Below are 25,896 nucleotides of genomic sequence, written 5' to 3' on the forward strand. Positions count from 1 at the left end.
AGGCCTGTACGCTCCTTCTCTCCTTCCCTCTTTCTCTCTCTCTCCCTCCACTTGCATTCAGCCTGGAGTGGCAGCAGCAGCAGCAGCGATAGAAGTGTTTCCTGCACGTCTGTCTGACATATAAACACACACACACACAGAGGGAGAAGCAGAGTTGCTGCAGCTAAGCTCAGCACTGCAGTACAGTACAGTATGTACAGAGCTCCTGCTGTCCAGCTGGGGTATTGCTCCTCTAAATCAATGAAAGATTTACTGGGAAATAAAAGGGAGGGACAGGAATATAAAGAGATATTAGGGACAGGAGAGGAAGCAATGGAGATTTCTCTTGTGCTTTTTCATTTTTGAGGTTGACCCTTGGATCTAAAAAGGTAACTTAAAAAACAGACACTAAAAATTAAAAACTGATAATTCATTCATTTATATATATATATATATATATATATATATATATATATATATATATATATATATATATATATATATATATATATATATATATATATACACACATACACACACTGTGTGTGTGTGTGTGTGTGTGTGTACAAATATATATATATATATATGAGTGTGTATATACATATAAACATTAAATAAAAACACAAATACTGTACATAAATGCACATACAAATTAAAAACCGTGTGAGCTTACTTTATTTTTTAATTGTTATTTGTTGCAATATTATTTCAAGTATTAAAAATAATAATGTTTGCATTTAGTATGGATGTGTCATTTCATCCAGCAAATCACATTCTCCATTAAAAATAAATAAAAAAATCTTTATAAATGCATAAAAAAAAAATTAGACATAATCAGCAAAGGCCAAAACTCATTAATATGTTACTAATGTAATATTAATATTGTACTACAAACTCCAGGAAAAAAAATAGCAATACATTTTGCAGAACTGTAAAATTTCAGAACTAATATTACAAACAGTGCTTTAATTTTTGCAGAAGTCTTTAAAGGTTCCCTTTTGTAAACTACAATCGTGACAAACTTGCACTGATGTTGCTACAGTTTGTGTCAAATGCACAGCACTTGCGAACACAGTATTTGTAGAGCAGCGTTTATTACAAAACAAGCTGAATAGATCTGAGATTCATAGAGTGCATCAGACCATTTATTAATTTATATATATATATATATATATATATATATATATATATATATATATATATATATATATATAGTCACATGGTCTATTTTACTTTCTTTTTTTCATTTTCTGAATAATTTATTTATGCAATAATTTATGCCCCTGACAGACCTGTAAAAATAGTGTTTTGAACACAACCGCACGATTCAAAACAATCCATTTGAAAATGCAGCATTTCACAGCTTTGGTAATAAAGGCCATTCACATAGGTCACACTTCAAGTAGAAAAATACAGAAATCTACATAAACATTAAAAAAATCCTGATAACCTCATTAAGATCTTAAAGGTTTCAGGCGACCCCTTCCAGCTTGAGCGTCCAGGCCTGTGCGGGTGAGAAAGGCAGATCAGGCAGCAACAAAATCAGTCCCGATGAATGCAGAGGAGCCCATTTCAAAGGTTTAGGATTCCCCAACAAAGTCACCTGAACACAGATGCAAGAGAAACAAAGACACTAATTAATATCTTAACAAAAGAAAAATTTCCTTTTTACATTCCATATTTTATTTACCACTGTGTTGTCCGAGGTTTTAGGTGCAGAAAGTTCAAAGGTGTTCTGGTTGGGACTGGAGGTAAAGATCGCATACACTGTGGAGTTTTTCGATGTATACCTGAAATTAAATCAAAGTTTTAAAAAGCATATTTACTACACTAGAACTACACCACATGGTAAAAAAAATGTAAATGTTTGCTTCTATATGAATCGTCTGTTTTGAACAAATCATTTGAATGTCTGAATCGATCAGTCCCTCCTTAAGACGAGAACTTGACACCTTAGACAGCATTTTCAATAAGATACTTTTCATTTCCTAAAATGCCTTCTTGGTATGGATGGAAAAAAATATGCGTTTTTAAACAAAAACGTATTAGTGTGAACATGGCCTTATAATACTAAAAATCGTCATCCCTAAATGACAATCCCTTTTTGACTGCAACTGCGGTTGGAAGCAAACCGTTTTTAAATGTATATAATATATTAAAAAAATATAAAAACATCAACACACCAGACAGGAACAGTGGCATTCTCAGCTTGAACTCTCCAAGAGCTCGTTCCAAAGATGGCTTCACCGTTGATCTGCAGCCAGGCTCCGATTCCTCTGAGACGTTCCTCAAACACAGGAGCGATCACACCATCTGCTGTGGGCCCCACATTCAACAGGTAATTCCCACCTAAAGCCACAGTGTAGACCAGGTCCTGTGTTCACCACATATATATAAGAGGTTAAAAATGCACTTGATACATTGTATAATGCCTGAACATTCTCATCACATCTCACCTTTATAAGCGCTGGCAGATCCATCAGCTCACTCAGCTTCATATTTCTGCGATACCCCCATGATATAGTGTCCACTGATTGGCATTTCTCCCACTTGTGTTTGGGCAGCTCGCCAGGACTGAATTTGTCGGCGCAGTTGTAGTAACCTCCATGTTTGCAGTAACATCCGTTCCCCCATCTGTCATTGACCACCACTATGTCCTATAAGCAGCACAAGAGTTCATTTTCGTGATCTAAAAGTTCAGTTTCACAATAATAAAGACATGATGTGATGATCTCACTTTGACTGGACTGTCGTTGTAGAGCCAGGCGAGGAATTCTGTAGAGTTCCAGTAAGTGTCCGGTGCTTCCCAGTCGCCGTCAGACCAAATCAAGTCTGGCTTGTACCTGAAACAGCAAAAACATCAGCTGTTTTATTAATGTAAAACTATACGACCATAAAGGTTGATTTTGACACATTAAGATCAGAACAGTGAGATTGGTGTCATAAACCAAAGTTTTTTCATCATATGACTGACTCATATTTACCTGTTGACCAGATCGTAGAGTTCAGGCATTGCTTTTTTTGCAACATACTCCTGGGTCTTGAAACCAGATTGTTTGTCACTCAGGTAGAGGGGATTGAACCATTCGTACAGAGAGTGATAGAGTCCATAATGCAGAGACCTAATTTAGGGAATTCAACATATTTAATATGCACAAGAAAATCTATTTAAATTTTACATAAGAATTTGCAATTGCAACAGCATTTTAGTATTTTACAAAAACAATGCAGACTGATGTTGTAAGCTTGTTTATTGCATTAATATTTTTATTATGCAGTGATTGGTAGCATGAATAGTTTTAAAAAGATTGTACTTGATTACTTTTTCAATTACACTGAAAATACCCACTTTATAAAGCACACCTGTCAGATTCTATGAGTAAATAAAACCCATAGACGAACTAAATTCTCCCGCTATCTTTCAAACCTTTGCAGGCCAACCTACTGTGGGCTGATATGTTTTTTTATGTTTATGAGTTTGCAGCCCACTCCCTTGAGGCATGGTAAATTGACCATGTGCATGGAACATTATTTATGCCATCCAAAAAACCTTGGGTGAAACTTTGGTCTGACTGTGCGTTCAATATGCATTCCTATTACTAAAACTGATTATGTAATTTATTATCAAAATCTTGTAAGTGAAACGGTCGCTAAATATTCATTCAGTTAATCAAGTTTAAAATGAGATGTAAAGACTTAAATTTAAGCAACATTAGAGGACAGCAGCTGAGAAATGTCATATTTTCAATGAATCAATCCAACTTTGTTTATAATGCAATTTAAATACACTTAAAGTGCTGTACAGAAGACTAAAAATTCAAACAGTGCATAAAATACATATTAAAATGCTTAAAACAAATAAGCTAAATTTCAACAGGTGTCACAGACCAAAGATATGTTTTAATTAGTGGTGGGCCGTTATCAGCGTTAACATGCTGAGTTAATGTGAAACTCTTTTATCACGCGATGAAAAAATATCACCGTTAATCTATTCTCAAAGTTGGGTAGGGAGCTGGGTCTATTCTGCGCAAGCTATGATGACTTTCACCTTGATATTTTAATGCGAATGCGTGTGTGGATCTTGTCGGAAAATTAGGGGAAAAGTCCTACATGAGATAGTTTGATGGTGGTGTTTACTTCAATAGTGCCACTAATATATGCATACTCCATGTCTTAATTCCATTTCTCTTTAGTTCAGTTCTGACTTAAGTCGAATCAAGGTAATAAAAAAATAAATATAAAATAACAAAAATTGCTGTTTGTAGCTTATGTAGGCCTACAGTTCAAAATTCATATTTAACTAAATAAACAGTTAGTAAACACAAGTACATCTTACTGAACATCATTTTTTTTCTTCACCGTTTATCATAGTAGAACAGTTTCTCAAGCAGGATTTTGTAAACAGGAGATGAGCCCCTGGTCTAATGCGCCACCTGGCTTGAGAAAACTGCTCTCAAAGACTTATTATTTGGCTAGCACACATATTCTAAATGCATTCGGCAGAATTCAAATGAGCCATTTTAATCTAGATTAATTCCGAGATTAATCTAGATTTAAAAATTTAATCTACGCCCACCTATAGTTTTAAAATATGGTTTAAAAACAAGCATTTGCCCGTCTAATGAACAGAGGCAAAACCTCCAAAGTTTAGGAGCTGCTACAGGAAAGACATGGCTTTCTAAAGGTTTATGCTTTGTTTTGAAACATTAAAGATGAGAGACAATGCAAAGCGGTGTAGTGTTCTGTGTCCAGCATGTGATCCACTTCAAATTTTGTCTCAATTAGGAAGTGTATATCATTGATTTTGAACTAGGCAAATTATAAACACAGCAAGCACATAATGTCATGACACCATAACCATGCATAAGGTCAACTGCACAGTTTCAATTTCTAACCCTTTTGGTCTTATACAAATAGACATACTTTTTCCATTTTTATTAATTTATTTTTGTAATACTTTTTTTTTTTTTCTAAGTAAAGTTTGTAATGTTGTGCTTCATGAGATAGATGGCTTCTTTTAAGCCTGGTACAACAAAGTGAATTTGCAAATACTTTTACCATGACTGTGTCTAAGAAAAAGAATATTAGCATACTGCTCATTGTTTTCAGCCAACACAACTACTTTTAATTAAAATCTGAAAATATGTATAAATGTGTAAATGGTCTTCTACAATTTTTATTATTAAACCACCTCATTTTGAAGAAATGTATAATATAAAAATATTATATAGCAAAATAGCAATGACCATTAGAGTGTTCAAGTAAGGAGATTCTCTATCATGTTGTTACTATAAAAAATCAGATATTAAATCCATACCGTCTCAATTTTTATTAAATGTTAACAATTTTACTAAATTATTTGAATATCTGCTACTAATTACAGGATTGTTTATGGATTATATGACTCCTATGCATTAACTGTTAAATTATATTCTTTCTTTTTCTAAAAAATATCACATCCATTATGTAAAATATGTCCAAATATTACTTTAAATTGACATAAAGAACTTTTTATTGCCCTAAAGAATTTATTATTATTTAATTTCTAATACAGTAAAATTAAAGACACATATAGTCTTCAATACAATTCAATGAGTCCACAATTCAAATATATCTGAAACAGTAAGGACTAACTTTTGCTCTAGTAGTCTATCTGTTATATCATCATGCGTTTTTCCCCTAAAAGGAGAACAACTGGTTTAGGAACTAGTTTATTTACTGTGAAAAGATACTGTAAGCTTTGTTACAATTTAACCACGACTACACATTACCTTTTTCTTACCGCATTGCCTAAATCTCCAACCAGATCTCTGTGAGGTCCATTATCAACAGAATTCCAGTTCCAGGAAGTCGGGGATTCCCAGTTTGTGAAGCCTTCGTGATGTTTCGATGTAAGGACCACATATCTATGAAAGATGCCAAATCAATTAATAAACACCCATGTAAAAACGAAAATAATAACTAGGCAAAGCAAAAGCAGCAATAGCCTCCATACTTTGCTCCGGAAGCTTCGAAGATCTCAGCCCAAGCATCAGGGTCAAAAAACTGCGCGTGGAAATCAGGCGCAAAATCCGCGTAGCTGAAACCTGGAGGGTAGTTCTTCACCATGTACAGGATATACTTAAAGTCGTGTGCCCCCTTCCAGTTCCACCAGAACCACTCGCTGCCGAAAGCGGGCACCGAAAACACCCCCCAGTGAACGAAGATGCCGAACTTCACCTCGTCGTACCATCCAGGCAGAGGTCTGGAGTCCAGACTTGTCCAGTCAGGAGTATATCGAGCTCCGATAACTGACGCGCATGATAGCACACAAAGAAACAGCGATATCTGACTCCGAGTCACTTGCATGTTTGATCACAGCTCAAATGCACTGAGGTCAGTAAATCTGTGAAACTGAAGTGTAACATGAGCACGAATGCCAAAAGAACTTTATCCTGACAAACCTTTATGATTCAAAGTAATGCAGACTCCAGCAGCCAGTTTGTATTTCCTGGTTTATCAAATGTCATCCCACATGCGACCACATGACTTACCAGCCCCCCCTCAAAAACAAACTCAGCAAAAAGGGATGTAGATGAGATAATGTGAGAGGAAGAGAGAATGTGTGTGTCTGCGAGAGAAATGTGTGCGTGAGAAAGAGAACCCAATGAATTTAGCATTTGTCTCGGAATCAGACTTAAGTGGTGAAGGGTTTCAGTTCACATCCGCATTTATTACCACTGCAAATGCTTCCTTTTGTAAAAAAAAAAAAAAGGGAAATGCCGGATGCATACTTGGCCATTTATAAAACACAATGTTTGCAAATGAAAGTAGGTCTACCTTTTTTTTAAATAGCAAAAGTCTATATAAAAGTGTTCAGCATGTTTTTAGGTTAATGATAATATACCTAATATAATAATATACCATAATGTAGTTTTAAACGTGTAATAACACTTATAATGCTCTGAAATATGGAGTCAGATCAGTCTCAAAAATAATACATTTAAAAAAGTTAAATTCATACATTCACAGAATAATTCACATTTACAAATTCCAATCTGTAAACACACAATTCATGAATTCACAAGTGAAAATCATAAATATTTTCGCCAAATATTTAGAAGCGGCGCTTCTGGTGTGCGACCTGCTTAAGCCAAATATTAATGAATAAATTTCCATGTTTTTGAATAGTTTTTTAAATTTATAAATTTGATTTTCGTATTTTTGAATAGTTATTTATTTATTAATTGGATTTGTGTGTTTTAAAATAATTTTTTATTTAAGTTTTAATAAATTTGCATGCTTTTGATTTTTTTTTAAATTTCAGATTGGATTTGCATGTTTTTTTAATACATTTTTGAATTTCCAAACTGGATTTGCATATTTGAGTCGTTTTTTACAAATTGGATGTGTATTTTTGAATCATTTTTTGAATTTATGATTAGGTTTGTGTGTTTTTGGACATTTTTTTTTATTTCCAAATTGGATTTGCAGATTTTTAAATAGATTTTGGAATTTAAAAGTTGAATTTGCATATTTTTTTTTTCCTGAAATAGATTTGCATATTTTTAAATCTTGTTTTTGAACTTACGAATTTGGATGTGTGTTTATTTTAAAAGTTGTTTTTTTTTTAAGATTAGGATGTGTATTTTTCTTAACTTTTTTAATTTCCTAATTGAATTTGCACATTTTAAATCATGTTTTGAACATATGAATTGGATTGGCGTATTTATGAATCATGCATATTATTTTTGAGACTTATCTGGCTCCATGTTAAATAATTAAAGACCACAAACATGATCCCTAAAGAGTCACAGTAAAGCTTCACATGTCGCTTATCATTAGCCATGTATTTGTGTTAAACCCAAACAATACTTGTTATTCGAAATTTATCTCTAAATTCACCATCTAAATTCATTAAAAAGTCAGCAAATAATTAGTATTATTTAATAATAATTACCACCGTCACACAGTCCACAAATCTTACAAAGAATGAATACGTTTATTGACAACTTGAGGATTTCGTCAGTTTTAGATGCATCATAAAATGGCATTAGCGTCTAGAAAACCCTCCCGAAAATTAACAAATCACAATTTGTCATTCCGTCTGTAATTTTTACTGATTAATGAAATCATGTAATCCATTGTAAAAAAAAATATTTATACAAATCTGCCCTAAAACAAATTATATTAAAATCAAAATTGTTTTTAAAGCACTATGCCACCCCTTCCATCTTGAGAGTCCAGGCATAAGCGGGTGAGAAAGGCAGCTCAGGCAGAACCACCATCAGTCCTGATGACTGCAGAGGAGCCCATTTCAAAGGTTTAGGACTCCCCAATAAAGTCACCTAAACAGTAAATAAATCATTCATATCATACAAGTTATTTAAAAAATAATAATAATTCTGAAAATGTACGAATCTATAAATATTTACCACTGTGCTGTCGGTGGTGTTGGGCGCAGAAAGCTGAAAGGTGTTCTGCATAGGATTGGTGGTGAAGATCGCATACAAAGTGGATTTTTTTGCTGTATACCTGAAATTGAACGAAAATTTCATATTAAATTGTGTTGAATATTTAATTATAGTGTGAAAACCTAAACTTAGATTATTCTATATATGATCATGCACTTAAAATATGGAGCCAGATCAGAATTTAAAAAAAAATTCATTTACAAAAATAAAATTCACCCATCCACAACACAATTCACATTCACAAAATCAAGTTTGTAAGTTCAAAACACGATTAATAAATATGCAAATCCAATTAGTAAATGAATAAAAAACAATTATAAAATATGCAAATTCAATTCGTAAATTTATAAAATGATTCAAAAATACGCAAATAAAAATGTATAAAGTCCAAAAATGATTTTAAAATACACATCCAATTCGTAAGTTAAAAAAATTATTTTAAAAATAAGCAAATCAAATTCTTAAATTTAAAACACGATTAAAAAATACGCAAATCCAATTAGTAAATTAAAAAAACTGAAAAAGAAATTCACAAATTAAATTTGTAATTAAAACACAATTCAAAAATACACAATTCCAATACATGAAGTCAAAAAAATTATCAAAAAAACACATTAAATTCATAAATAAAAAACTATTAAAAACGACGCAAATCCAATTTGTAATTTCAAATCACAATTCAAAAATACACAAATCCAATTCGTAAATTCAAAACACGATTTACAAATGCACAAATTCAATTCATTTGGCAAAAAAATATAGATGATTTTCACTTGTGAATTCATGAATTGTGTGTTTAGACATTTACGAATTGGATTTTGTACATTTGAATTGCTCTGTGCATGTATGAATTGTATTTTTTAAATGTATTATTTCTGAGACTGATCTGGCACTATATAAAAATGGTAAAAAATGTGTACAGATGAAAAGTTAACATTGCAAACAGACCCTCAAATAATGATATGCAAAAAATGCTAAAAAAAATGCTGTATCATGCATTACCGACCAAAAGATGTGCAATGTCTCTTTGTAAAAAACATTCTGCAGATACAGTCCTGTAATCAGCCATTGTTGCTTTGGATGTGTCAAAAACTCTTGCATACATGTAGTGTCCATGATATCACCTTTTCATAAACCTGCATTTTTGTCGTTTATGTTGACGAAAAAAGGCTTTGTTTAAGAATGTGCACTCTGAAACCAGTTTTCATTTGAAGATCCCCAAAAACACAATTGTCATGTAAATGAACAGCCAAAACAAAACATTTTACATTGTTTGTTGAAACTGTTTTGTAAACATAGCCTAGGACTTCAGAATCAGGCAGAGGTCAAGGAATAATTTTTTTTTATAAACAGACACTTAATTATTAAAATTATTTATGACTTCATGTGATGGATTTACTGACGTCAGTGTGAGACCACAAACTTTAGCCTTGAAGGTATGTGACCGTAAGTTATAGAAAGATATGTGAACACACCAGACAGGAACAGTGGCATTCTCAGCTTGAACTCTCCAAAAGCTCGTTCCATAGATGGCTTCACCGTTGATCTGCAGCCAGGCTCCGATTCCTCTGAGACGTTCCTCAAACACAGGAGCGATCACACCATCTGCTGTGGGCCCTATATTCAAAAGGTAATTCCCACCTAAAGCCACAATGTAGACCAGGTCCTGAGGTTAAAACAAAGTTTAAGAGGTTAAAAATGCACTTGACTCATTGGATAACGCATGAACATTCAGATCACATCTCACCTGTACAAGCTCTGGCAGATCCATCAGCTCACTCAGCTTCATATTTCTGCGATACCCCCATGATATTTTGTCCACTGATTGGCATTTCTCCCACTTGTGATTGAGCAGCTTTTGAGGATTGAATTTGTCGGCGCAGTTGTAGTAACCTCCATGTTTGCAGTAACATCCGTTCCCCCATCTGTCATTGACCACCACTATGTCCTATAAGGAGCACAAGAATTCATTTTCATGATCTAAAAGTTCAGTTTCACAATAATAAAGACATGATGTGATGATCTCACTTTGACTGGACTGTCGTTGTAGAGCCAGGCAAGGAATTCTGTAGAGTTCCAGTAAGTGTCCGGCGCTTCCCAGTCGCCGTCAGACCAAATCAAGTCTGGCTTGTACCTGAAACAAAAACCAGAGGTCCAAAGTTTTTCCCATACATGAGCTAATTTTTCCTGTTTTGACCGCTATGCCATCATCAATAGTGAAAATAATCCATCGAAAAAGGCTTTAAGACCAAGTGGAATCCTGGTGTGACTTAATCAGGATTGGACAATGCAAACAATTATTTCTCAAGAGTTCAACAGTCTTCTTTCACTACTCTATTGCTTTTAAACAGAAAAAACATTTGACACATAACTTCAATTCTAAATCTTGGACCTTATTCTTGAAATAATAAATGAGCAATAAGCAGCAAAAGCTTCCCATATTAAAATCAATTTGAATACTATTCTGGCTATTGTTGTTATCTATGAAGAGAGGCTAGAAAAATGGTGAAGCTCTAAATTTTTATTTTTTATGATTATTATTTTTAAAATGGCCAAATTCTGACTAGGCATGGGCCGGTATAAGATTTTGACAGTATGATAACCTTGGATAAAAATATGATGTTTTTACAGTATCTTGGTATTGCGATTACTACTCTAAAATAAGTTATTTTTAAATGTCTGGGTAAAAACAAAAGCCTTTTTTCCCCTTTGAACAAAAAATATTTTATGTTGTGAAAGATTTAAAATATTTTGGAGCAGTAAACATGTCAGTCACTGACTTCTGTCTTCATTAGTTTCAAAAACACAGATTTCTTTACAATTTAAAACGGCATCTTTGGAGATCTTTTCTGCTGGAGATACGGTTGTCCGAAAAAGAAAAATTATATTACAGAAAATTCTGGCGGTTTTAAAACCTTGACTTTTCCAAACCGCAGTATACCTTGAAAACGGTTGCCGTCCTATGACTAACTCTGACTGAAGAAAGTTAAATGTGCTGGCCAGTTTGTTATTTGCCTAATAAATTACAATTACAATAGGCTACAGTTTTTTAATTTAAAACTTTATTTTCTATTGATACTATGACGTAATGAATTTGTAATTTAAAAATAAACGTCATATTTCTTAATTCTAAATATTTAGGAAATATTTTGGGTACATCAAAAAGTGTGGTTATGATGACCACCTCACAAGCTAAAACAGCTAAAAATAGTCATTAAAATGTCACCTAAATTCAGTATTTAAATATTATAATTAAATAGAAAAAGAGGCGAATAACTGCAAAAAGGTCCACTTATTGAGAAAAAAGAACCACCGCTTTCACCAGACTAGCTACGGGTCTGATTAGGATTGATCTTTTCGCAAACTTTGAGACTAGTGTCATAAACCAATGTTTTTAGTTTTTTTTTCTTCTCTAGCCTGACATCATATGACTCACTCATATTTACCTGCTGACCAGATCGTAGAGTTCAGGCATTGCTTTTCTTGCAACATACTCCTGGGTCTTGAAGCCAGATTGTTTGTCACTCAGGTAGAGGGGGTTGAACCATTCGTACAGAGAGTGATAGAGTCCATAATGCAAGCCCCTAGCACAACGCACAAAAATACTTTAATAAACCAAAACTTTCACAAAATATTAATCATATCCACGGTTAAATTAAAGACAATACACTGAACAAGATATAAATCTACGGAACATTACTAAAAAGTATTAGATATCAAAGTTTTGTAATAATACAGCACACATTACTTCTTTCTTATAGCATTGCCCAAATCTCCAACCAGATCCCTGTGAGGTCCGTCATCAACCGAATTCCAGTTCCAGGAGGTCGGGGATCCCCAATTTGTGAAGCCTTCGTGGTGTTTCGATGTTAGGACGACATATCTATGGGAGAAAGTTAGAAATGACTACATAATCTAATACAGGAAGATTTACCGAAAAACGCTTAAGTACGTACTTCGCTCCGGAAGCTTCGAAGATATCAGCCCAAGCGTCAGGGTCGAAAAACTGCGCGTGGAAATTAGGCGCAAAATCCGCGTAGCTGAAACCTGGAGGATAGTTTTTGATCATGAATTGGACGTAATCGGGATTTTGTGCGCCTTTCCAGTACCACCAGAACCACTCGCTACCGAAAGCGGGCACCGAAAACACCCCCCAGTGAACGAAGATGCCGAACTTCACCTCGTCGTACCATCCAGGCAGAGGTCTGGAGTCCAGACTTGTCCAGTCAGGAGTATATCGAGCTCCGATAACTGACGCGCATGATAGCAGACAAAGAAACAGCGATATCTGACTGCGAGTCACCTGCATGTTTGCAGACGTGATTGCGCTCACTGTGGTCAGCTAAAGTGACTCGCTACCACGACTGTCAGTATGACTTCTGCACTACAAAAGGATGTCGGTCGATTTACCTTGGGACCAAACATAATGCCGTTGCAGAAAACCAGAGCAACCAGTTTGTATTTCCTGGTTTATCATATGACAACACTCATGTGACTACTGCACATGACTTCACCTGCAAAACAACTCGCCACAAGGGAATAAACCCGAGGATAAAAGAAAATAAACAAATCATTATGGTTCTGATTCTGAAATCAGACTCGCCGTATGGTTTTGATTCGCTACAAAAATAGTGGTTTGGTCGGGAACTTTTTTAAAAATCATTATTTATTCGTGAAACTACTTCCAAACCCCTACAAAATGCTGCAGTTTTTAAAAGGAATACTACAGTTTTAGTTAACTTTTGAAAAGAGCAGTTGTTTGGACACGGGAAACTGCATTATTTAAGTATATTGCAGTATTACTACTGCAGTACAACAACTGCAATGCAACTGAAGCACTACTACAGTACAACTGCAATAGTGCTGAAGTGATACTACTACCATATGTAGTTAAACTACTGCAATGGTACTGAAGTAATACAACTATTATACTGCTGAGAAAAAAAAAACAGTTTAAACGGCCAGCCTGGTTTTAGAGGGGTTTTGACCACTTCCAGGTTGGTTTCCAGCCTGGTCTTAGCTGGTCAGGCTGGAAAATTACCAGCTAAAACAGGCTTGACCAGCCTGGTTTAACATAGCTGGTTTTGGCTGGGCTCCCAGCCTGGCTAGGCTGGTCAAGCTGGTTTTGCTGGTCATCTCCCAGCCTGGTCTTAGCTGGTCAGGCTGGGAGATGACCAGCTAAAACCAGCTTGAATGGCTGGAAACCAGCCTGGAAGTAGCCAAAACCTCTCTAAAAGCAGCCTGGTTGACTAGCTAAAATCAGCCAACCAGCCTAGGCTGGTTTAAACAGTTTTTTTCAGTAGGGGCAGTACTACTACTACTGCAATACAACTGAAGTACTACTACAGTATAACTGCCAACCGCTATTGCAATGCTGAAGTACTTCTACAATACAACTGCAGTACAACTTCTACTTTTCCTGCTCGGTGGACAATGGTTTCCAAATTACATTTCATTTGGTGTATTGCTGAAGCAAGCCTGTAGCCAGCCTGGTAAAAGCGGTGGTTATTTTTTTTCTAACAAAGTGGACTTTTTGCAGTTATTCGAGTCATTTTCTATTTAATTATGAGGTTTAAATACTGCATTTTAGTGATATGTGCAGCACATGTGGAGCAGAGGGAAGCAATATCGCCTCACAGCAAGAAGGTCGTTGGTTCGAGTCCCGGCTGGGTCAGTTGGCATTTTTGTGTGGAGTTTGCATGTTCTCCCTGTGTTTGCATGGGTTTCCTCTGGGTGCTCCAGTTTCCCCCACAGTCCAAAGACATGCGGTACAGGTGAATTGGGTAAGCTAAATTGTCTGTAGTGAATGGGTGTGTATGGATGTTTCACAGTGATGGGTTGCAGCTGGAAGGGTTTCTGCTGCGTAAAACATATGCAGGATAAGTTGACAGTTCATTCCGCTGTGGGGACCCCTAGATCAATAAAGTTGAAAAGAAAATTAATGCATGAATGAATTTTAGTGGGGCGACGCAGTGGCGTAGTAGGTAGTGCTGTCACCTCACAACAAGAAGGTCGCTGGTTCGAGCCTCGGCTATGGATGTTTCCCAGAGATGGGTTGCGACTGGAAGGGCATCCGCTGTGTATAAACATGCTGGATAAGTTGGCAGTTCATTCCGCTGTGGCGACCCCGGATTAATAAAGGGACCAAGCCAAAAAGAAAATGAATGAATGAATGAATTTTAGTGACATTTTAAGCACAATTTATTTTTGCTAGATTAGTTTGTCAGATGGTCACACTTATTGATGTATTAAAACATTTTCTAAAGATTTAGAATAAAGAAATATGAAAAATAGCCTACTTATATATAAAATACAAATTCATTACATCATATATCACCAGGGGGTAAAACACAGGAATCTGGTAAAGTTTTAAAATAAAAACTGTAGGCTATTATCATTTATTAGGCAAATAACAAACTGACCAGCACATTCAACTTTCCCCAGTCAGAATTTGGCCATTTGAATAATAAAAAATTATAATAATGATAATAACGTAGAGCTTCACGATTTTTCTAGCCTCTCTTGTAAAATGTACATTTGATAATTCATGGATAACAACAACAGCCTGATAAGTATTATAAGTAACTTAAAAATTGAGTTGCCTTTGGTGCTTTTTATTGGTATTTTTTTCTTTCAAGTTACTTGTAAAATGTTTTCTCTATTTAACAATAAAGTTAAAGTTGACTTTGATTGCAGGTCTTACTTTAGGTCTTAAAGCCTTTTTCGATGGGATATTTTGATAATTCATGATGGCATAACAGTCAAAATAAAGACAAATGAGCTCATGTATGGAACAAATACTGGACCTTTGTCAGTAGAGGGAAGAACACACCCCTTGGAACACAAGTGCAGTACAGTTCTTACCACACCACTGGCATATTAGACTACAGCAGCACAAGTGCAGTACAGACAAAGTTTACTTGTTTTTACTCTAGTTTACTGCAACTTGTACTGCTGTTGAACTTTATTGTACTGTATCTGAACTGTGTTTACACTTCATTGTATTGCAATTTTGCAATTGTACCTCATTTTATTGCAGTTATACTTCTACATACTGCTGTTGTACTGCAGTTTTACTGCAGTTATGGTTTTTTAAGAGTAATGCTGTATCAAGTACATAGTAAAAACAACAAGACATGCATCATTTATATAATAAATTAATAAAAAACAAAAAGCAGAGGGGAAAAAAGTCATTTAATAATTATAAAATATGCAATGCAAGCAATCATAAATGGGGTATCCGGTGAATGCTTAATGTGACTATTTTCAATTTCATACGGTTACTTTTACAGCATCGATGTTGTAATGTAATTACAATATATTCAGTTAAATAGACTTAAGCATTTATTTAGTTAAGCATAAAACTAGTTAAAAGACACTGTAACCGCTAGCGCCTTCAGGATCAGCAGGCGAACGCAGAAACTCTATTGAAAATACTGGGGTAAGATAAGCTCATATTTTAAAGGCAGGGCGGGGGGAAATGGAATTCAATGCAGTGCTTGTTGTCCGGTCTGATACGCTCTTCATATTGTATATCTATCAGGCAGTGAAAAACATTACATTTTAAAGAAATCCGACCTTAAACGTGGAAATTTTATACTGGAAAGACAGTTCACCGGGAGCACTGGGGCTGGCTTTTGCCGAAACTAAAAGTCTGTGTGCGTATACCCCATTGAAAGCAATGTTGACATTACAAATACGTTTTACGCCAATCAAAGACAGAACACAAGAATTATAGGCAGGGGCTGACTTAATAAGCGAGGTAAGTAGCCGTTTAGGGCCAAGGGGAATTAGGGGGCCCCGACCAATGCCAAGAAGCCTATATTAATCATATTTTTAGTTTTTTTTTTCACCTTTTATTTGGATAGGATAGTGGATGACAGAGAGGAAAGCATTGAGAGCAAAGAGAGGGGAAGGAGGGGCATAGGACCTCGAGCCGGGAATCAAACTCAAGTTGCCCAAATGTCAGCGCACTTAACCACTAGGCTATTGGCGGCGACATCATTTAGCTCTTTAATACTTTTTCTATGTTATGTAGTACAATCTGTCAATAACTGTTAAGATTTCAACATTTTGACTTCTTTTTTTAAAACCGGGGCCCCCATGAACAATGGAAAATTCCGTCCAGACTGCATATGCGCAAGGTGTAAGTGCTTTAATCAAAGAAACTGCCAGTCCGTGTTACCTACTCCATTTGAGTATTAGTAAACTGTCTGCTTAATATCTGTTGATATGCTCCTTCAACAGTGATTTAACAGACTATAAGAAACTTTGCAAGTACATGTCAACACTAACACTAATCCTAACACTAACCCAACCCTAACAATCTACTTATAATCTAATGAGAATTAGTTGACATGCAATGTAACAAATGGTCCATCAAAATAAAGTGTGACCAAAAAGACTAGCGAATGTTTTTAGGTGTTACTGGAGATTTTTAGAGACTCATGTGTCCGTGCTGTACCATTCTTAACGTAACAAGCTACGAGTGATGCTGTCGGTCTCTCCCCGCCTCAGAGCACTCAAAGGTGGCACAGTGCCACGCTGCCCTCACTCACACCTGCAGCGTTGAGAGCAGATTTCTCTATATATCAGTGACAGCAAATTATTTGAGGGGGGTTGAGGAGTAATAGAACTTGTTTTTTTTGTGAATTTCTTTCTTTTAATTTGATTTTTTTCCGCCCCTGGTTATAGGTAGGCCCACATAAAATCTGCACACAGAATTCTGAAGATTTTTAACCCACCATTGAGTATGTATTTTGTAAATGTGTGTACATTTATATTTATTCAGTTTTATAAATTAATTTCTCAAATATGATTGCCATATAATAATAGTAATATGAAAATGTTCATACGAGTTATTTACAATACAGTTTGTAAAGTAATATTTTCTTTTAGTAGATATATTATATGAGAGACTTGCTTTGTTTACCAAATAAGTGGATCTAATTGGATTGTAAACATTAAATAAAAGTTGAAAATGTTTTTATTTTAATTTTTTATATAAAATTTTTAGTTATAATACTCCCAAAATTCATTCCACCAAAATCCGCAGATTTTTTACAAAATTCTCAGCAGAAATAGCCACAAATGTCCGCAGATTCTGTCTGGCCCCAGTTATAGGCTATATTAGAATACAATGGACAATCTTAAGCTCTTACGCTACACTACACTGGTGAAAGGGTAAAAAAGTTTCAGTTCCTATCCATACTGAACACTGACAGTGCACAAAGCAAATGCTTTCTTTCTAAACAGAGAAATGAACGTTCCTAAATTAAAGAGATAAAGTCGATTGAGTTTTTAAATGACTTGTTTATTTCTGAAAATGTTCCTACTCAAAAACAATGTGTGTGTGTGTGTGTGTGTGTAGGGGGTGACTTTAATGTATTTTTAGTCATAAAAGAAATGTATGGAATTAATAAAAAGGCCTTTATAACCACATTGCATTTTTAGATTCTTGATGACAATTTCTGGAATCAACATAACACTCATACCATTGAAATGCACAGACAAGACCACTAAAATGGCCCCTGAAAAGTGTTTCAAGCAATACTGCCACAACCCATTCAAAATCTGTTGTGTCATTAGAGTCGTACAGAAAATGTTTCGTAATACATAATTAGACGTAGCAAATATGTACTAAAGCCATACATAGCGTTTCCCAGCTGTCATGATTCAAATTCAAATTAATCTTTAATTTCCAACACATAATCATCCTTCTTTAGTAACCCAGCAAAATTCATACATTATGCAAAAAGTAACTAAACCGGTATTCTGTTACCGGTTGAGCACAGGTCACACCCTGCCAAAAGTCTTTTCTTTTCAGTTCATTTGGTAGCATTCAAGTGGAAATGAACCTACAGTAGTGTACCATTGTCTGCTAGCTGCTTTACGACAATCTGTTTATCATCCTGTTCAACATTACTAGCACTCGCCTCCGCTTCATCTCCTTCCTCCATGAACATGGGCCAATCAGAATCTCTAGCGCTTCTCTCCACAGCTTCAGGCTGGATGTTGAGGCTCATGGAGGACGGATCGTGATTGTGAGTTGTAGTAACAAACGTGCAGCCGTCACAAAGTCCAAATCGCTTCATTCCGTGGGACACAATGCCTGAGAACACTTGCCGACAGCCTTTGCACACAATGGGCCATGTGGAGCGATGGACCTTCGAAACAAAAATACACACTGGTTTAAAGACTGAAATAGTGATTAATAGCTAGGAGTGCTGGGAATGTTATGCAAAATACCCCTACAGCAATGCTCCAAATGCAAAACTTCCTTCGTGAGACCTCAATGTATTATCAGGAGGTATACATTTTGTTTTGCCTGTATATGTTTTGTCTCTAATAGGGTATATATGCGGAGTGAGTGTTTCTTCCCATACTGATAAACCTCCGGTAAACAGTTAATGTGACTTTTTTTTTCCATTTTATGCGTTTCCTTTTACACCATCAATGTTGTAATGTAATTAAAATACAATTAGTCAAATAGATTTTGGCATTTGTTTAGTTGCTTAAGCCTAAAAATGAGACATAAATTATTATATATTTTAACGGCTTTTTAATTTATATTAATTTGATATAAATGTTCATATTTTAAAGACATGGCGGGGAAAAATGTAATTTAATGCAGTGCTTCATGTACAATCTGAGACCCACTTTATATTGGATATCACTCAGCCAGTGGATCACTGATTTGTAAAGAAAACAAACCTTAAACTCGCTGATTTTGTAATGGCTTATGGTTCACCGGAAGTGCTTAATCCATGTTACTGACAAATTAAAAGTCCTTCAGCATACTTCTGCATATACCCTATAGTGCCATCACCAGGGGCCATTCTTTCAGCTAAAACGATCCTTTAATCAGTGCTTAATTTGAGTTGGATTTTGCTGGATCAGGTTCCAGTAAATGTCAGATATTCTCTGTTTGCGTTTCAGTATTTATTTTAATGGATCTGGCATTAACTTGTGCCAAGGCTATTATAGTTAACGAAAAAGAACAAAATAACTAAAACTAGAATTTAAAAAAAAAATTTGTTAACCGAAGAAAAAATAAAAACAAGAAAAAAATGGTAAAACTTGGTTAAAGAGCCCATATTATGGGTTTTTGAAAATTCCCCTCCATGTAGTGTGTAACACAGCTCTAAGTGAAGTGAAGTATCCAGCTAAGGCTTAAATCTGTAAGAATACAGTGTTTAAAACTGTTGATTCATCTATAAAAGAGTCGAATCATAGTGCTTCAAACGAGTCGCCTTGATACCGACTCATTAGGTGTTTCGCCATGACGTACGAACGAAACAAAGTTTTTCACGTGCACGCGCAAACCCGGGAGATTTCAAACCTGAGGCCCCGCCCTCTGACGCAGTAACCCAGACACACACACACACACACACACACACACCCACAAACACACGCACACCCACAAACACACGCACACAAACATGCCGGTTGATTGAAGTCACACTGCAGATGGATATATTGAGTCTCTACCCAAAGATGAAACATCAGCATTATAACCAAGCAGTTGGAAACTTCTGGAAGCTACATGCTACAAAGAATACTTCATCTGAGTTTGTTAAAGGAAGGATCAGTAAAGAGTAACTGATGGACGTCAGGATGGGTTTCTTCCTACATTTCTCAAGTGTAAGTACGTGCGGTTAAAGTTGTTGCCTCGTTTACTCTAGCTTGCAAATGTATTTAGTTGTGATTTGTTACTTGTAACCGCGTGTACTGTATCAGGTTAACTGGATATATTATCTTATCGCGTGCAAAGTCACGTTAAAAACGCGACGCGTGCTGTTTGTTTATGGAGCTCCGTGCTAGAGTTCTGCTCCCGCGATTTATTCGGAAATGTATTCCCGCGCCGCAGAAATCTGGCGCGGGGAGAGAGAGAGAGAGAGAGAGAGCGAGAGAGAGAGCGAACGAACGAACGAACGAGCTTTGTGTACTTTGTGCTGTGTGTGTTTTTTTATACAGACAGCTTGGCTGTCTGGACTGTATACTGGGTAATATTTGGTTGTGTTCTCCGCTCTAGCGGGACCGGGCGCGGCGGGCAGAAAACGGAGCGGGTTCTCAGGCTAAAACCTGGCGGGTGCGGGCTGAAGCGGGAGCGTTGTCATCCGGAGGTGTGTGTGTGTGGTATGGCGAGTACACGACTGTCTCCTTCGTTCGGTTATCCGTGGCACTATCCACTGGCCATAGTGTGGCAGCTAAAGTCCACGCCTACACTATCGAGCGTGTATGAACTGTGATTACTTTTTAAATTGCTGATTAGCTATTGGCCATTTCCCTCTCTGACTGAAGGCAGTCGACCAATCGCGACAGACTGTCATCGGCCCAATCAGCGCAGATTAGCTTCGCGCTAAGGAGGGGTTTGGGAACAAATGAATCACTGGACGATTCATACAGGAGTCGCTGGGATAATTAGATAAAAATAAATGCAGATTATAAGACCATGAAAGTGTTTTTTGACCTTGCATGCATATTAGACTGTTGTTGGAGACCCTTACAACCAAGATATGACCTTATTTCATGTATAATATGGGCTCTTTAATTTTTTTGTGAAATCATTGTCTTAATTCTAACTACTTTGTGTGAAAAAAGCATTTAAATAAACACAGCTTATTTATAATAAACAAGTTGACTTAAATAGCAATTTTGTGTCTTGTTGTTCCTCATCTATTGAAAATGGCAGCAATAATTACAATTGGCTTAATGTTTTTCTTTTAGTTACCCCTCGACCATTAAAAAGTAATGAAAGGAATGTAACAGGGAGTCATTTAATATTTTTTTGTTCACTTGGCACAAAATAGTGAAGTGAACTGAATAGTGATTATTCATACGATTTGTGTTTGATACATGTTTTTATTATCCAAGACTGACTTATAATGCTATATGGCACAAAATTATTTTTTTTGCGCTATCCCCATTTAATGACGTCATGTTCCGAAAATGAAACTGAAAATGTGTGTTGGACGTCGATCACTGTAACTTTTATTTTCTAGTTTTGTTCCGGGAATTATTCATTTACAAAATAGTCACTGCCTTTACTGTTTACTGTTTATTATTACTGTTTATTAATTATTATTATTATTATTATTATTATCATCGTTAGTCAGCAGCTAATATCAGGGGTCAAAAAGTAGTATGGGTGAAGAACTACAAATAATTAGATACCATTATTGACCGATCTTTAAACTTTGAGGCAAACTGTGATGCTGTGTGCAAGAAGTGGCATCAGCGCCTATATAGTCTCAGGAAACTACCACAGTTTCACATTGGCCCCAATATGCTTACTCTTTTCTATCGTGCTTTTATTGAGTCTATTCTATCCTTCGCTCTGGTGGCATGGTTTGGAGGTCTGTCTCTCAAAAACAGGAATAGACTGAGGCAGGTTGTTAGGTGGTCTAGCAGGTTGATTGGTGAATCAAAGCTGAGTATGGAATCCCTGAATAGTAGGCAGCTTTTACGGATTGCCCAGAACATTAGTAGCTGTAGCTCTCATCCTCTGTTTGAGGAGTTGATCCTGCTCCCTTCAGGTCGAAGGTTTCAGTAGGACAAAACGGTTCAGGAATAGCTTTGTCCCATCATCTATTGTTGCTCTGAATGAATTTCTTGAAATCTTTTATAAGGTACTTTGTATTGTATATGTGGGAATGTATTTTTGTGATTTAAAGAGCCCATATTATGGGTTTTCGAAAATTCCCCTCCATGTAGTGTGTAACACAGCTCTAAGTGAAGTGAAGTATCCAGCTAAGGCTTAAATCTGTAAGAATACAGTGTTTAAAACTGTTGATTCATCTATAAAAGAGTCGAATCATAGTGCTTCAAACGAGTCGCCTTGATACCGACTCATTAGGTGTTTCGCCATGACGTACGAATGAAACAAAGTTTTTCACGTGCACGCGCAAACCCGGGAGATTTCAAACCTGAGGCCCCGCCCTCTGACGCAGTAACCCAGACACACACACACACCCACAAACACACGCACACAAACATGCCGGTCGATTGAAGTCACACTGCAGATGGATATATTGAGTCTCTACCCAAAGATGAAACATCAGCATTATAACCAAGCAGTTGGAAACTTCTGGAAGCTACATGCTACAAAGAATACTTCATCTGAGTTTGTTAAAGGAAGGATCAGTAAAGAGTAACTGATGGACGTCAGGATGGGTTTCTTCCTACATTTCTCAAGTGTAAGTACGTGCGGTTAAAGTTGTTGCCTCGTTTACTCTAGCTTGCAAATGTATTTAGTTGTGATTTGTTACTTGTAACCGTGTGTACTGTATCAGGTTAACTGGATATATTATCTTATCGCGTGCAAAGTCACGTTAAAAACGCGACGCGTGCTGTTTGTTTATGGAGCTCCGTGCTAGAGTTCTGCTCCCGCGATTTATTCGGAAATTTATTCCCGCGCCGCAGAAATCTGGCGCGGGGAGAGAGAGAGAGAGAGAGAGAGAGAGAGAGAGAGCGAACGAACGAACGAGCTTTGTGTACTTTGTGCTGTGTGTGTGTTTTTATGGACTGTATACTGGGTGATATTTGGTTGTGTTCTCCGCTCTAGCGGGACCGGGCGCGGCGGGCAGAAAACGGAGCGGGTTCTCAGGCTAAAACCTGGCGGGTGCGGGCTGAAGCGGGAGCGTTGTCATCCGGAGGTGTGTGTGTGTTTTTGTGTGTGTGTGGTATGGCGAGTACACGACTGTCTCCTTCGTTCGGTTATCCGTGGCACTATCCACTGGCCATAGTGTGGCAGCTAAAGTCCACGCCTACACTATCGAGCGTGTATGAACTGTGATTACTTTTTAAATTGCTGATTAGCTATTGGCCATTTCCCTCTCTGACTGAAGGCAGTCGACCAATCGCGACAGACTGTCATCGGTCCAATCAGCGCAGATTAGCTCCGCGCTAAGGAGGGGTTTGGGAACAAATGAATCACTGGACGATTCATAAAGGAGTCGCTGGGATAATTAGGTAAAAATAAATGCAGATTATAAGACCATGAAAGTGTTTTTTGACCTTGCATGCATATTAGACTGTTGTTGGAGACCCTTACAACCAAGATATGACCTTATTTCATGTATAATATGGGCTCTTTAATTGTTTGTATCAAATGGCAACTTTGCAGCAAAAAGAACTACGGGTACTAATAAACTGTTAAAAGACATTTAAACTGTGTGTGTGTGAGTTATACAACAATTTTAAAGATCAAATGCTGGGAAAAGTGCTGACTGATGAATTTGCATATTTAGAACGTCATATTGAAACCGCCAGGCTAGACCTGTAAACACTGTAAAAACTGGACTGCCAACTTTAAGGTGGATATGCACTACATCCAACCTCACCTGTTCATATGGGAGTATATACACAATACACTCAGATGATGAATTATGCAACATATAGCACATCTATAATTCTCTTTAATTGTTTATGGTTTTGAAAAAAAATTTAAACTATATTGCTATATAAAGTTATATGGATATTGGACTATGTTTACATGGACATCAGTAATCAAATAATTTGCCTCAATCTGAATAAGACAATAAAATGATTAAGGCGTTTACATGAGTTGCTTTTTAAATGTTGAATGTCACCACGCTATTCACATTTCCTCCCGAGTTTCATGCAATTTCAGTTGTTTCATTTATAATTTGTCGACTTTAACTGCAGTTTCATGTTCATTCATGAACATTTCATGCATGCTCCCTTTGACAAACGAAATATTGGATGCGAGTATGAACTGCTAAAAGAGTGTTGTTTTAATGGAATTTGCTACCGCACGTCGAGAAAAAACCTCCGCATTTCACGATGATGGTGTCTGTGGTCCATAACCCACAGAATAGTGTCAAACATCTGTGTGTATTAAAGACTATCTTGTCGCAAAATGTCTTACAGCATGGTAATAATTTGATTGTGGTGTTGACATGTCTGTACTGCACTGCAATAATGCGACTAAAATCGGCTACTCCACATGTCTTAATTCTATTTCTGTTTAGTTCGATTATGAAGGTAATCAAAAAAAAAATTATTCGCTGTTTACATGGTAGACTCTTAATCAGAGCATAGTCTTAATTGTATTAAAATCAGATTGGTGTCCATGTAATTGTACTCAATGTTGCCATGATACTGGAATTTCCAACTTTGATATGATCCCATATATCGATATTCGATACCATTTTTGATATCATGGAGAACACATTCCACAACATTAAAAGTATGCAAATAACACTTCAGATACATCTGCAGTCCAAAAGGAATCTTTTGGATCACAATAAAAAACTAAATAAAAAGCACAATCTGATCTTATTTTCTGATTAAAACAAAATTGTTAAAATCTTACTATTACTAATTGTTCATCTCCACGCTGATAAGAAGAGAGTGCGAGAGAGCAAAGCCAGTTTTGATAAACCGAAAGCAAGATTATATTTTAAATATTTCATTATTGATATTTTAACTAATAGGTATATCCAACTGTATTTAAATACAAATAACATACTCAAAGCAATATACAATATATAGCAAATCTCCACTGTACGATTGCTTTAATTAATACAAAATGAAAACTATAGGCAGCTCTAACATTAGCACACATGCTTTTAAATGTATATTTGTATTTGGCTATACAAATATAATGATTTGATCTGAATAATATTTCAATTTCCATTCAAAGCATGACCATTTTATAGTTATTCAAAACTTTGGAATGCTACAGTATACACACAATGTCTGATCATTATAATTTATAAACCAAAGTGCAGCAACCGGATTTGTTCATGCTTTGTCTGTTTACAGATTTGGTGAACTCTGTGAAGTCATTTTAATTCTATGAAACAATATCAAAATAAAATAAAAAATTTAACCTTCACATTGAGATCAAATATAAAAAATATTAAATAATAACTAATGATGTTTGGGACCAACAAAGACTTACAGAAATAGCATGAGTTCGTAGATGTTCTTGTCGCGTGAAGCGTTTGCCGCAGACCTCACAAGGATATGGCCTTTCTCCTGTGTGGCAGCGGATGTGCCTCTTTAAGATGCCTTTCTGTTTGGCCGTATAGGGACAGAATGGACATTTGTGTAGTCTCCCTGTGCAAAGACACACACACACACACATACTAGTTTACATATAAAAGACTTGTTTTAAGGCCTGTTCACACCAAGACTTATACTTAAAATAGTTTAGATTTTAAGAATGTCTAGTTTTCAACAAAATCTACATTCATGGTACAGACAAAACAAAATGAAGCCCTGTCACTGTTGACGTATTGAAGTTTAAGCAAATGAAACAATCATTCCGTGCAAGAAACTGAATTATTACCTGTAATCTACATGACTGCCTGGAGGGCAAGTTTCCTGTCACATGATGACACAAACTAGCACGTGAGCTAGTGCTGTTTATTTAAAATGGAGAGGAAGAATGTGTGTGTTGTGTTTAATATAGACATGCACTGATAATAAATTT

General features: G+C 36.1%; 4 protein-coding genes across 7 annotated transcripts in view; all 4 read right to left on the reverse strand.

Moving 5' to 3' along the window:
* hpca (hippocalcin) overlaps nucleotides 1-25,896 on the reverse strand; it is an 802,589-nt gene that overhangs the window by 568,634 nt on the left and 208,059 nt on the right. The gene's annotated exons all lie outside the window — the stretch shown is intronic.
* Nucleotides 637-6,501, reverse strand: fuca1.2 (alpha-L-fucosidase 1, tandem duplicate 2). Of its 2 annotated transcripts, none has more exons than XM_073930768.1 (8): nucleotides 5,975-6,225; nucleotides 5,762-5,885; nucleotides 2,964-3,101; nucleotides 2,717-2,822; nucleotides 2,436-2,636; nucleotides 2,163-2,353; nucleotides 1,670-1,769; nucleotides 637-1,582 (listed from the first exon to the last, which is right to left on the reverse strand). In XM_073930768.1, exons 2-8 carry the CDS (start codon nucleotides 5,764-5,766, stop codon nucleotides 1,451-1,453), a joined length of 873 nt encoding a protein of 290 aa, XP_073786869.1. In that variant the 5' UTR covers nucleotides 5,767-5,885; nucleotides 5,975-6,225; the 3' UTR covers nucleotides 637-1,450.
* Nucleotides 7,942-12,813, reverse strand: fuca1.1 (alpha-L-fucosidase 1, tandem duplicate 1). Its single transcript, NM_212740.1, is given in 8 exon segments — nucleotides 7,942-8,306; nucleotides 8,394-8,493; nucleotides 9,908-10,098; nucleotides 10,180-10,380; nucleotides 10,461-10,566; nucleotides 11,879-12,016; nucleotides 12,181-12,315; nucleotides 12,389-12,813. Coding segments are annotated over 8 exon segments (1,356 nt in total). The 5' UTR covers nucleotides 12,742-12,813; the 3' UTR covers nucleotides 7,942-8,174.
* Nucleotides 17,725-25,896, reverse strand: part of zbtb8b (zinc finger and BTB domain containing 8B) — a 67,338-nt gene continuing 59,166 nt past the window's right edge. For all 3 annotated transcript variants that reach the window (XM_073930802.1, XM_073930801.1, NM_001328347.1), the window contains 2 exon segments: nucleotides 25,363-25,520; nucleotides 17,725-18,598 (listed from right to left, as the gene is read on the reverse strand). In XM_073930802.1, the coding sequence (XP_073786903.1) occupies nucleotides 18,290-18,598; nucleotides 25,363-25,520 (467 nt within the window). In that variant the 3' untranslated portion in view covers nucleotides 17,725-18,289.

The sequence above is a fragment of the Danio rerio genome, chromosome 19 (assembly GCF_049306965.1).
Source record: "Danio rerio strain Tuebingen ecotype United States chromosome 19, GRCz12tu, whole genome shotgun sequence".
NCBI classification, from domain to species: Eukaryota; Metazoa; Chordata; class Actinopteri; order Cypriniformes; family Danionidae; genus Danio; species Danio rerio.